The following is a 14752-nucleotide window of genomic DNA, read 5'->3' as shown; positions in this document are numbered from 1 at the left end:
TTAACCCTACCTTTTTATACTAATGGTAGTAGTGTACTAAATAATTTTTATTTAATTAAATAATGCATCAGAGAACATAGGATAATAACATGCAAAAAGCAGACAATGTCCCACAACTATCACAATTGTTTTGGCTTTCTAACTATACGACAAGAGCCATTACAAATTTATCCGAACTAGTCGATATGTTTCTTGTGGGAACGAAGCTCGTACTGAAAGAGAAATTGACAATTTTCTGTACAGAAGACAGTGTGATATAATATGACATTTGATAGATGAAAACCTTGGCTTTCAATTGGTTATAAATAATATACTATTAAATTTAAGAGAGAACTATTAAAAAATCCTGAAATAGGGGATGTGACGGGTGGGTGTGTCAAGAAAGGTCTGATTTTCTATTTGATGGCTCTGTAACCAAACAGAATTGAAAGCTATAAAAATCACCATTTGCCTGAGCAATGATGATATTATAGTGAATAATTTTATGAATTTATGTTAAATTTTGTACTTCTTGGAGGGGTGGTAATGGTAAGTAAATTAGATAAGAGGGGATGCCGAGAGAAAAAACCATTTCTCACACTAGGAGAAATTCAGGATTTTATTTTTAATATTGCCTTATAGAACTAAGAACTCAAACTTGTATACTGTTAAAATATGGATTATTAGCTATGATTTTATGCTATACTAGTTGGTATAACATGAACAAAAAGTAGTTTAGTTACATTTTGAATGTAACTCACTAAAAACCTTGTGACACACAATAAATGATGCCTATGGTGAGAGGTTTAATAAGAAAGTGTAGTGTCATTACATTATCATTATGAAGCAGGTCATTTTTATCTTTGTTTATGGAATATAGGGTTGATATTTTAGTATTATTCACTATGCCTGATTTGTTAAACTATGTTGATTTTATGCATTGAGGTTTTTGTTTTTCTATGATGTTGTCAACACCATGTCACCATGAGAAATATCACACCTAACATTAGTTTTTATATTTTCATTTAATTTTTTTACATATTTTAATTGATGACCTACATATTTTCAGAGAAATTGATTACTTTTCTAATGGTTTAGAAATTATATGTTAATCTGTAGTATATAGATTAGGTTTTGATCTTTATACCTGTCAACATGTGTGATTAATTTCTTTCAGATTTGAATTATATCAGTATTTAAAAAAAATCTGTGTTCTGACTTTAAGGATTTGCAAGATTATATAGTTTTCAAAGTTGGATAATAAGTATATTTAAATACTAGATGTACTTGCATAACTCTTTCAGAATGAGCATAATTTCTTGTGCATGTCAGGAGGTTTTAGTGAGTTACATTCAAAACTTAAACTACTTTCTTATCATGGTATGCAAATAAACTTGGCATAAAACCATAGCTAATAATTCAAATTTTTATAATATATAAGTTTTAAGTTCTTAATTTTAAAAGGCAATATTTAAAAAAAAACTCAATTTTCCCTTGTGTAGAATTCTGATGTTTGCTTTCAAGGTATTCCCTTTGCAACTTAGTTACTATCTCCTTAAGAAGTATAAATTTATTCATTATAATGTTGTCATTGCTCAGGCAAAGCATAATCTTTATAGCCTTGAATCTCAATTGGTTACATAGCCATCAAATAAAAAAATCAGACCCAACTTGTTGTGCCCATTTGTCACATCCTCTCCTTCAGAAATTGCCAATAGTTCTCTCTGACATTTAATACTATATTATCTATAACCATTTATATCAAATGGTGTATTATATTACACTGTTTTCTGTACAGAGAATTGCTTATTTTGCTTCCAGTTCAAACTTTATTCCAATGGGAAACATGGCAGTGAACTTAGCTGAATGTCTGATTTCTCTTGACAGAGTTAGAAAAATTGTGATAGTTATGGGACATTGTCTGCTTTTTGCATGTTGTTATTCTGTGGAGTAGTACCACTTGTATTAAAAAAAAGAAAGAAAAAAGTTTGCTTACGTTTTATAAACAATTGACAGAAAAACATTAGACCCAGGTAAGTACTTTATTTCTTGTTTTTCTTGTGTTTTCTTTATTCATTGTTATAAAAGTAACTAAATTGTAAAAATTAGAAACTTTTAGGTAAAATAAAAGATAGTAATAATAATAATAATATTTAATGAGTTATGTTTGCAAGCAACTTTTGAGTAGCTCATGCATTCATGTAATTTGATAGGTTAACTTGAGCTGCACATTTGCCCAATCATTTGCAAATTTTGTGGTGGGAATATCAGTTAGTCATGGTTCAAAGGGGAATAAAACAATAAAATTTATATATAAACAGATTTATACTGTTATGAGTTTCAAGCTACTTGGGAAAAACAAATGTAGTTTCATGTTACAATTTGAAGTAATTGTAGAAAGAAAAAAATATTATTTAGATTTTTTTTCTAATTATATTTTGGTGGTTATGAGGTTGGTTAAACTGACCAACCTCATATAGAGTTAGGGTAGAAAAATAACACATGAAATATGAAGTTTTACTAAAAAAACGTTTAAATTTATTTTGGAGGTTTTAGAGATTATGCAAATGAAATCTGAGATTCTTCAGATGAAGCAAAGTATTTTTAATGTTAACATGAGAATCACTTTGCACTCAGAGCAATCAACACTGATTTCATGTAGTCACAGAGAAAGTTTTGGTGAAAATACTTGATTAAAATTCTGATTTTTTAATCTGCAAATGAATTAATAATTACCAAAAATTTGCAAAATTTCATAAAGATACACAAAACATATGAAAAGCTATAGTATGGAAACTATAAAGACCAAATTGGGGTCATGAACTTGGTTGAGTGAACTGAGCCTGTAGCAAGAGAGTTAAGGTAATTAAGAGTGATTAATATTATGTGGTATTGTGTTTAATGTTTAATGATATCTTACTGCTGCTGAACTTATGGCACTTTATTGTTCATTATTGAGATGTCACAATTTCAAAATAGACTATAGATATAAAAGTTAACATCCTTTAACATCCATTAAATGCACCCAGTAACATTGTGTAGTTGACATTCAATATTTTACCAATGGACCAAATGACCCTATCAATCAGGAATAAAATTGGACGTCTGACCTGGAAGCCTCATGTCAGCGTTTTTGTCTCTCATACTAAATGCAGAAAAGCAGCATTGGCATTTGAAGTGTTTATATTTTATTGATAGAGAAAAGCTGCGAAAAGAGATAGAAGCCAGAGAAATGGCTGAAAAGAAACAGCAAGAGTATGCAGAAAGACTGAAACAAATGCAGGAAGATATGGAAAGGAGACAAAGAGGTGTGTTTGCTTGAAAAGCAGTAAAACCATAGACTTTTAATATTGAATACATGGATGTTGGAAAAAAAACTGTACATTTTTCTTTCTCATTCGAAGGTAATTTATTAAAGTTCTATTTTGTTAAATCTTACCATAATAGTTCTCTTCAACATCAAATAAATAAATGTAATTTTTATGTGCAAATTAAATTTATCTAAAACATGCATTTAATCAAGACTACCTAGCTTTTTCAAGTTTATAATAAATTATGTTTAGATTTTATACTACATTAAAATGCACTAAATGTGCAGCAATATATGGAAGTGTGAAAGAAAGGTATCTTGTACTGATAAATCATCATAAAATAATTTCAAACTCAGAAAAGAAATCATTTTTGTGTGTATTATTTCAGTAAGGTAGGACAGCAGATGTGATATGACTCTCAGAATCTTTTTGAAAGTAGGTAAAAAAAAGAGGTTTAGTTTAAGTATTCAAATTATTTAATGCCATATAATAACAAGAAGCTTTGTAACATCAAGTTATACGTGTGATAGACAACATTCCAGGAAAATGAAATGTGTTCATTACATAAATTCTTCACAGAATTGGCCGAAGCCCAAGAAACCATCAGAAGACTAGAGGAGCAGTTACGTCAGCTTCAAGCAGCAAAAGAGGAACTAGAAATGAAACAAAATGAACTGGAAGAAATGATGCATAAACTAGAGGAGGACAAAGCCATGGAGGCAGAAGAGAAAGCAAAACTTGTACGTTTTTAAATTATTATTATTTTTTAATTTTGTGAGATAATGAAATAACTTTGAAAATTGCAATGGCCAAGTAGAAACACAAGTTTTAAAAGTATTATTAACATAAAAAAATTTACTTACTCTAGTCGTGGATTTTTGAACAGTTTTGCCAGGACTCGTTGATAGTTTGTTAGTTACTATGTTTTCTTGATTTTTCTGAACTACTGTCTGTCTCACTTCACTTGTATGATATTTTGTTACAGTCTTAAGGTTCTGAGCTGTACATAATGACTTTCTGGTAACATTCACTGAATAGCTTGAATGACTGCATCTTTGAACAGGAAGAGGCAATCCGAGCTAAGCAAGAAGAAGTACAGCTGATTCAGGAAGAGGTTTCTCAGAAAGATGAGGAGACCAGAAGACTGCAGGAGGAAGTAGAAGAAGCTCGAAAACGTCAGGAAGAAGCTGCTGCTGCCCTGACAGCTGCTACTACAACTCCTCAACATCACCACCTTCAGGAAAATGAACATGATGAGAATGATGATCTGACCAATGGAGAAATCGGTAGAGTATTGGGGTGGGGTGTGGCTAATATTTCATCACTATTACTAGAAATATATCTAATGAAAGACAACTATAAAGATTATACTGATAAACATACACTGGGCATATGTGAAAAATGTACCCTTAAAGTCATGATAATTTAACCCTTTTGCTATGGGGCCCCTACAATTTGCGGGGTGCTGTATTGGGAATTTCACTTGTACAACAATACATACTGTAACTCTCAGACTTCTTAATCTATCCTCTCAAGAACTAGTAAGATTTCAGTAAAGATTATAGGTATCTTGTACACAAAGAATGACATTATTTTAATAAAAATATGTTATATATCTGTTGTAGTTATTTGTACTCAAACTCTTAACTCATTTCTTACGATGACTGTTTTCTGAGCAGGTCACGAGATTTTACTTAGTTACTTTTGAAACTTAATTAATCTATTTTATGATCAATGTTTGTCAGTGAAATCAGCCTTAAAATTTACATTATAGTTCAATGTTTTGTATGATCTAAGTTTAATTCCTTTATTTCAAAAGAAATCTTAAGAAAAATTCTTAGTTTTGTTTTATTCTCTCGTAATCTGCAAGTTCAGAAAATGTCAAATTTGTGTCTTTGTAGTTTTAACAGTGCTTGACTCGTGCTAGCCTTCTATATACAGAAAGAATCTAGGTTAATTGCTCTGTTTACATATTTTTCTTTCAAGTTCCATACGGCACAGGAGAATTAAATTTCTCTGAACTTTATAGATGCTACGGCCACTTTCTACCATTGGCTTTCTAGCCAGTTATACTTAGTTGAGCTCGATGGTTATAACCAATGGAAAGAGTGCTTTTTGAAGTACGTTCTCTTAACTGTTATTTTAAAATTGGTGTGAAGAATTGTGTAGAGAACTAGTCAAACCACTCTTAGCATTGTTGCTATTTTGTCTCCACCTAGAAATACATTAGTTAGATAGACAATTGCATTGTAGTTAGGTTTGTTTTATATTTCATGTAATTAATTGACATTTGTTTTAAAATGCGCACTTGAAATAAAATTTTTTTTCTTAAATATATATATAGGCCAATATCTGCTTGGTTCACAAGAGATAATGTAATACACAAACGCTACCACATTCTGCCGAGGGCTGAAGTTTCTCTTGCCCACTATATGGTAATATTGGCCCAAGGACACCCATTGATATGTATTGCAATAAATAACAACGATGAAGGACAGGAAAGGATAATAAATTATTAAAATAAATTATATGTAAAAACATAAAGACATGCATAAAAAGATATTTTAAGATTATTTCACCAAATATTAAAAGGTATCTACATTTTTTCCTGTGTTTTAATTTTACACATTTCATTGTTATGTACTATAAGCTATATGGTATAAGTTGACAATAATAGCTACAGTTTGTAATATTGTAGAGAAAAATAAACAAAATATTTAACTTAAATTTTAAAAGAACTTTTGGAGGTTCTAAGGGTTATGCGAATGAAATTTGAAAACTATAAGTTGGGAAAAAGTATATTTTTATACTCGTGTTGTTTTGTTGGTTATGCGAGAGGCTACATGGTTAAATTCCCATAAAAATAGCTAATAAATCACGTTCAAGGTGATTTTCATTTTAAGTATAAAAGTACTTCATCTTATAGTTTTTATATTTCTTTTTCATTACTTCTAGAACCTCCTAAATGAATGTCAGAAGTTTATTTAAGGTGAATGTTTATATTTTATTTTTCATTTCCTCCACCACATCATTAACTGTAGATATCATCAACATAAAGTGCAATGAAATGTTTAAAAATTAAGAAATAGAAAAAAATGTATGTACCTTTTGTTTTTGTAGAATATCTTAAAAGATCTTTAGATTATATTTGTAATTTCAGGTCTTTTTCTGTTCACATATAGTTAATGTTTGATGTTTTATTTGTTTTTCCTTTCCTTTGTTATTCATCTTTGCACAAGTTAATGGTGCCCTCTGGGTGCAATTACAGTATTTTGAGCAGAGATGCACAAGCCATTGGCAAAATGATCTTACCCTTGTGCAAGATCTTAAGCCTTGAAAACTGACACAAAGTATGTTTTATATTTAAAAAATGTTTAAACCTTTCAATTATGCATTTTAACCCTTTCAAAACTGGTGAGAGGTGAAAGGCCATGTCATCTCGTTTGTTGCCTTGCATTCAAAATTTTATTGAACTACTATTTCATGAATTTATGTCGATAAGTTTGGTATCAAACTGTAGACTATAATTGAAATTTTAGTACTGTACATTACTTAATTTCTTAATTTAAAAGTGAGTATTAAAAAACACAGATAAACATCGATTTTTGTGTGTCACATGGTATGTTGAATGCAACACTGGTTCAAATTTGACGTTTCTGATGTCAAAACACTGCGTCTGTAGTTTCGTGTGAATTAGGAACTCAAATTAGCGATATTGACAAGCTAGAATATAAAATAAGAATCTCTTATCTTTTCTATTTGCTAAGATATTGCTCATGTAATAACTCAAACACAGAGGCACCTCACCCACCTCTTTCCATTTTTTGGAAATGCTCCCTTATATACATATACTTCTATATATGACATGAATAAACAATTGAAAGGATGTGTCTTTAGTCTGTTCGAAATTTAATATTTTTTTAGACTTAAAATACAGCTTAGTTATTAAGCTTGATAAATTATAGTGGAATTTTATGGTATTGATGTAGTAATTTATGATTTTTTTTAGTTATTCAAATGTATTTATAAAACCTAAAAAATTTAGGTGCAAAATTTTTAATGGCTTAGTAACCTATGTCAAGCAGCAACTGAGTACAAAGGTCGTAACTAGAAGAGATAATTGTTTGCTTTTACTGCTTTATTTACTCTTTTGTGTTTTAAGAAAAATAAGCTTAAGAGCTTATTTGTAAATAGTAATAATGTATATACATATATAATGTATAATAACTGAAATGTGACTGTACTTTACAAAGTACCAGTCTACTAAAACACAGCCAAAACAGGTCACTTTGTAAAGACCAAAGATCATTTTATGTTATTGGATATGGTAACATGAGTCCACATGTGCCATGTCATTGTAATTTCTGTATTGTTAGCCAGGCACAGCTGCAAGGTCAATATGATAAAAATAATATATATATATATATATATATAAATGTATAATATTATGAGATTTAAGCTCTTTAGTCTTAACATTTATGTTTTCATGTTATAATTTGTGTTCATTTTGGAATGAAAGAGGCATAATTTATATTTATTTCCTATTTTTTTATGGCATTTACGAGATTGGTCAAATCTACCGAACCCGTATAGAAATTAATTACTGAAAATAATAAGTATAAAGTTTTTGCTTAAGAAACGTTTGATAACTAACTGGACATTATAAAGATTTCACATGTGAAATTTGAAAATTTTCTGATGAATAATAGTAGTTTTTATCTTAAAATGAAAATTACTTTGCATGTTAGATAGGCTTTACAAACCTTAAGACTTAATAAAAAAAAAAAAGATATTTTGCATATGAAAACATTGTAATGTTTACTGCTAAACTGCCAAATTTTGTTAACATTTGCATACTAATTTAAAAGTTATAGCATGAAAACTATAACAAGCATAAAATGATTACAAGGTCGGTCCCAGGGACCTAACCCATGCTGAAAGAGGACCTTCCCACAGTGAAAGGGTTAACTGCCAGTTTTATTGAGTGCCTTTATAGAGAACGAGACTAAAGACAGGGCACTTAGTCAGGAATATCAGGGTGCCTGTTCTTGCAAGATTGATTTTGGTTACAAATAGTAGAAAAATGAAAGAGACTGAAAAGGTTTGCCCTTAATTAATTTTCCTGGCATGATTGAGTTATAGCCTGAATCTTTTGATAAGCAGTTTTTTTTAAAAAAAGATTGAATTTATGATTGACTTTGGTTAAGATGTTTAAGTAATTTGAATGAATAGCTATATCACTTTCATCTAAGTTCTGTTCTAGTGGCCTGGCATGACCATGTGGTTAGCGTGCTTGACTTGTAATCTGCAGGTAGCAGGTTTGGAATCCTCGCTCCACGAACCATGCTTGACCTTTTAGTCATGGGGACATTATAATGTGATGGCCAATACCACTATTTATTGGTAAAAGAGTACCCCAAGATTTGGCAGTGGGTGTTGATAACTAGCTGCCTTCCCTCTAGTCTTTTGCTGCTAAATTAGGGACGGATAGTGCAGATAGCCGTTGTTTAGCTTTTCACGAAATTCATAAACCCAAACAAACTGTCCAAGCATGATCAGTCTAATAAATATTGACATTTGTATGTTTGATCTAGTAGACACTAATATTTGTTTATCTGAACTAGTAGTTGAGTAGATGTGACAAGGATAAGTATATTCTTAAATTACAGTTGCAGTTTTGAATGATGTCTTATGGTGAGGTCAGTGGTAATTTCATGGACTTGTAATGCTAAAGTCTGAGATCCTATTCCTCATTGTGGATAGAGTTCACGTATCTAATTGTGTAGCTTTGCACTAAAAAGATATTCAGTGATTAAACTGTCTTGTAAAAACTAAAAATGACATTATGGCTTTAAAAAAACAGCTTACATCTTAACCACATGTGTATATTTATAGGTATATGATATTAGAGCTGTGAACAAATGTGTGTAGTTTATTTTATATACAATACTTTTTTCCCCCATTGTAATACAATATTATAGAGACAGTTAATTTAAGAACATCATATTTCATTTGGAGTTCTGTTTATTTTGATGATAATTTAGTGTGTGTTTTTTATAATACTACTGGAGAATATGTTTATATTGAAGTTTTTCTGGTATTATCATGTTCTGTATGTAGGAATTTGAAAGTGATTTCATGATCATGATATTTTAAGATCTTATCAAGATTTTCCTTTAATAATATTTCTATGAAACTGACTAGTTAAAATAAAGAATCTGTAAACATTTTTATTATAAACTTTACACTAAAATCATTAAAAGTGTCGAAGAAAAAAGCAGATTGATAGTCTGCTCTGAAATGGATAGTCTTTGATATTCTGTAACCTGAAACTTTGCTTTGAATTTGTAAAGATGGTAGAAACATCATCTGCATATATTTTAGTGCTATGAATGTTTAAAAATTAACAGACTTTCTTAGCCATGGTTTCATGAAAGGAAGAGAAAAAAAATGAGCTTATGTTTAGTCTGTAATTACACCACACATTTGATGATAAAGAATTTAATTTATTTATTAAAAGAACAAAGAGAGAGAGAGAGAGATTCCTTGGTATAAAATGTGATGAGTTTTAAACAAATTTAGGGAACCATGTATAATTTTTATCATAATTATGTGTGTGTGTGTGTGTGTGTGTGTATATATATATATATATAAATGTATGGCCTTTTTTAGACTGAAATTTGTTTACAGAGATTTTGTATCTGAACTTAAAGTAAACCTTTTACAATATTTTAAATTTTATTTTACTTTAAAAAGTTAAAAAAATTTCCTTCAGAGTATACTCATTATGGATAATCTTTTTCAAGTATTTGAACAGTAAATATTGCAAGAAAGTTGTTCTAAGTGCTAATTAAAATCTTAGAATCATAAATCACCTTTGAATATCTATGTAAAAACTTGAGAAAGTGATAATTATTGGATAAAATTGAGTTTTTGGGTTATTATAACTGACATTGTAAAGAAACAAGAATCAACCTAATAACTAAAAACCACCTAAATGTGCAGTTTTTCTTTGTATTGGAAAACTTGTACCATATTTAAAAAAAAAAGCAAAATCTTATCCATACAGTTCATCTACACATAAGATGTATTTTCAGTGAAATAACAAATAGTACTGTAGAAAATAAAATGTAATATATCAGGCTATGAGTCCGTGTTATTTGCATTGCTCTACTGGTTCCATCACAAGGTGTAAATGAACCTCTAAGTATCAAGAAACTTAATATCACACTTAGTGTACTGAAGTACCTTAAGTTTTGTATAACTGTATATTCAAATTGTTTTAAGATATTATCCATGTTCAACATAGTCTCTGTACAAAAGTTTTCTTATCAACAGAATGAGACGACAGCTCGGTTCTAGTTAGCAGCTAGAAATTAGTGTGCTACTTGAAAAGGTGGCAACTAGGTGAAGTTACATTTTAGGTTTTATATGATTCAATAAGTAATGCGTATTTTGTGCTAAGTGTGTGCTCTTGTTAGGTTCCTGTTTACACATGCACACACTTATGTGTGTACTGTATCTGAGGTTACTACTCAATGTCAGTATAAACAGTTAATCTAACAGGTGAAAAATGAGTTTAACATTTTAATGTTCAATTGTTCCTTTTTCTCATGGGTAATGTTTTAGTTGATGGTATAAAGAACTTAATTTGCCCTTTTTCCGATGCAATTTTTATATTTTACTGAATAAAATTAATTATAAAATTTATTAAAAGTGATACTGAGCAATTTTCTGTATTTAAACACGTAACAAAACATAGATTTTTAATTATGGAACTTGTATGAAGTGAGTAACACATACAGTGGATTGAAAGGTCAAGTTAATGAACTAAAGTTTCAACATGCAGGTGCTGAGTTCTCTATGGATGACAACATTGTCTTATCTCGTCCTGAAGAAGATAGAATAACACAGGTGTCCAAAGAAAAACACTTGCAGGACCAACTTAAGGTAGATTTACTGGGATTTAAATATTGGAAATTAAACTTACTGACTTTGTATGGTCTATATTGGGATTGTATTATTGCAGAGTTTGATCTGATTTCACACTTATTCTGGCAAGATGACCCACTTAACAAACTATTCAGTTATTTCTTATAGTTGTATAAAATTGATAAGTTTTAGGCGGGTGGTATGTCTGTGTAATTTACCTTTTACATAATTAACCCATATTTTATCTCTAAATTTTAATATTTTTATTTTTTGTACTTCTGTTAAGTTGCAGCTTTATTTAATGCTTGCCATCTGTTACTTTCATTAGCAATAGTCTCTGGATGTTTCCAGCATTCCAACGTTTTTGAATTCATAGTTTCTCGTCAGAATATTTATTAAATTGAGAAAAACACAGGGAAGATTAGAACTAATGATTGTTGAAATAGAGTTTGCACAGCCATGGATTTTTGGTAACGGAGTTTTCAGTACTGGAAGTCCTAGAAAATTGATGGTTTTTACAGAGAATTCTGGAAAAGTCCTTTAAAGTCAACCCCATGTTCTTTTGTTTTTACTGAGAACAATTCATACCATTGTGTTTATCTCAGTTTCAATAAAAAAATGATCTCTAGGAAATGCGACTCATTACTAGTAAAATGGGAAACTTGCCAAATTGGAATCACTGACCAATAACAGGCTTTGAATTCTGCACCTCCATCTACAAGTAAACAGATGTCATGTGACTATTGTTGGAGTGATATTGTTAGCATAAGCTCAAGACTCTTTTAACAGAAATATAAAATAATAAAGTTGTTGATAGGATAAAAATGGATATTTTAGAATTTTCCTAATTCTTTCTTCAGCATAAACACTTCAAAAATAATTAACAACATTTTTAGCCAAAGCTATTGGCTAAAAATTTACAGAGGGAAATGCAAATCCAAATGACAAAAATATAATAGAATGAACTTGAACCTGAATATGTTGTGTTTTATTAATGCAGTGATTGATCTAGGCCTGGATATATAAAGTGACATTTTGGGAGCCATTACTAAATATCTGGGGAGATTCTTTCATTTTCAAAGGATTGTCAAAATTGTAAATAGATTATTGTAATGTATGTCTCTATGCTAATTTTTTTTTCAGACCTAAAATGAACAAAATTCTTAAAAACTTCTTCATTATTTAACTTGTAATCACTTACACTTGATAGCACCCCTGAAAACAATAGAATTATTCAGAAATATTGTCTTAAGTATTATTTAAATATGGATATGGATTTATTGTACAAAATGTTCAGGGCTGAACAACACAGTGAAACATAAATGTTTGATTGACCTACAAGATTTCCAATTCTTTGAAATGTTCTATGTTGGATGGAATTGCGAGTGTAAACTGAGAAAACATTTAAAAATTATGTGGGAAATCGTATTAATGCATGTATCAATATGAGATATTCTCTGGAACAGTATGAGAGTAAAGCTTTACTTTGTTGATTTGATGATGTATGATGCTGTATGTTTAGCAGCCAATCCAGGTACAAGTTGACTTCTCCTACTGGAAAGTTGAAATAATATGTACAATAAATATCATTTGGTGATAGTTATACACTAGAAGAGTTTTTGGCTCCAGTCAAAGCACAGTATTTGGGAGAAGTATACAAGGCTTTATCACTTGTTAAACTGAAGGTGGAAACATTGAAATATACTTAGGGGACTGTAACTGACAAAATTCGTTAGTGCCTTGTCGAGTAATGCATGGTTATTTAAAATTTATTTTAATGGATTTTTTTTTGTTTTTGCTTGAATGAGTATTTTTCTGATAAGCTCATATGCTACTATTATTGCTAGATTGTTCTGTACAGCTGTTACTGCATATTTTATGTAAAATATAATAAATATTTAGATATTTAACTGAATGTGCATGGGGTTGGTCCATTGGACTGATCCGGTATTGGGTAAGGAATGTTGATTGTAATTCTGAATTTACTACATGTGCCTTAATGTGGCAGACTTTTCGTAAAATGTACAAATCTGTCATACAAAAAAAATTAGATATTTTAAGTATTTTTATTAAAGATCTGTATTTAAATTTTGTCTATCAATATATTCAAATATTCAACTCAATTTGAATATTGCTTTTGCACAATCTCTAGAATCTCAAAAATGGGCATCTACAGTTTTTTTTCAGTGTTTCTTTGTGTTGTATCTGGTATTTACTCTCCTTTAACACGAACTGTTGCTAAATCAGCTGTGTAGAGTAAAATGGATAGTTGATAACTCTGACATCAAATATATAATTCCATGTTGAATGGCACTCTGTAGAAAGTTATGGCATACACAGTTTGATCTCTCACCTTTGCTTAATGGATTAATTTGGTAGTTAGCATTCTGTTAAAATCAGTAGATTAGGTTCTGGAAGGTCATGGAATTTTTTTATCATAATCCCGTGCAAACCATGTTGAATAATTAGGCCTAAGCTTATCTTAATGTGAATATCATTGTTTGATGTTAAATATGTTTTTATATTTTGGGCAACAACTCATGCTTTACCTTCTGAAATTGTTTGATAATTATTTAGAAAGTACAGCTTAAACTTTTTAGATTTTTTGGAATGTATATTGTAAAATGTCAGCTATTAACAGACTTACTCTTTGCTAAATGTTATTTAAATAGGAATTAAACAGAGAATTAGCTGAATCCAAGGATGAAACAAAACTGACCAGAAATGATCTGCTGCACCAAGAGAATGTTCGACAGGGTAGGGATAAGTACAAAACACTACGTGAAATTCGCAAGGGGAACACCAAACGAAGAGTGGACCAATTTGAGAATTTGTGAATCATGCAGAACAGTTTCAAACTGGTCATAACCTTTCTTCAGCAAAACTGGACTTAGTGCCTCATTCTTTCCTCTTGTCCGTTATCCAAAACTTCTTTTGTTGTTTAATTCAAAGGGAGGCATTCCTTATATAGAATTGTTGCTATGTATCAATACAGTCTATTAAATGAAGAAATGTTTTTGTAACTTACTGTGTATTGAAAACTGTAGTTACTCTTGATCTTTGTAATACCAGAAACTTATTTTACTAATTGGATTTTCTATATATATGTGATAAGCATAACTTTATTAAGCATGCATAAATATCAGACAGGATACCACCAGAATATTTGTTAGATCTGTTCTAATTTAAGTAAATTGATACAAGCTAGAGTCTTATCATGTCTCTGATGTGCAGTTTTCTTATTTTCTTTTTCAGCTGTAAGTTGTTTAGTAGGCAGTTTTTTTGGAAAGAAACAAAAAAAATCAAAACAACACAAAAGTTCTCTTGGTATAATGAACTATGAAATCTGTCTGTATTTGTGTTGGCATTGTATTGTTGAAGAATAAAAAAAAAAAGATTAGCTCTGAAAGGTCATTTATTTTTTGTTCACAAACCTAATAGAGAACTGAGAAAAATGGTAAGAGTTTTAGTAAAAATTTTATACTTAACATTGACTAATAAATTAGGAATCTTTTTTTATTTATACTAAC

The 14752-nt window shown here is 30.0% G+C and overlaps 1 protein-coding gene across 3 annotated transcripts in view; it reads left to right on the top strand.

The window, feature by feature from the left end:
• Window positions 1-14622, top strand: part of LOC106469203 (moesin/ezrin/radixin homolog 1-like) — a 56156-nt gene extending 41534 nt beyond the window's left edge. For all 3 annotated transcript variants that reach the window (XM_013929670.2, XM_022397636.1, XM_022397637.1), the window contains 5 exons: window positions 3178-3287; window positions 3870-4030; window positions 4354-4576; window positions 11140-11240; window positions 13895-14622. In XM_013929670.2, the coding sequence (XP_013785124.1) occupies window positions 3178-3287; window positions 3870-4030; window positions 4354-4576; window positions 11140-11240; window positions 13895-14059 (760 nt within the window). In that variant the 3' untranslated portion in view covers window positions 14060-14622. The remainder of the gene's footprint in view (window positions 1-3177; window positions 3288-3869; window positions 4031-4353; window positions 4577-11139; window positions 11241-13894) is intronic.
• The last annotated feature ends 130 nt before the right edge of the window (window positions 14623-14752 follow it).

The sequence above is a fragment of the Limulus polyphemus genome, unplaced genomic scaffold (assembly GCF_000517525.1).
Source record: "Limulus polyphemus unplaced genomic scaffold, Limulus_polyphemus-2.1.2 Scaffold3353, whole genome shotgun sequence".
Taxonomy (NCBI): Eukaryota; Metazoa; Arthropoda; class Merostomata; order Xiphosura; family Limulidae; genus Limulus; species Limulus polyphemus.
Note: the sequence above shows the minus strand (reverse complement) of the source record. Positions and strands in the feature narration are given on the sequence as shown.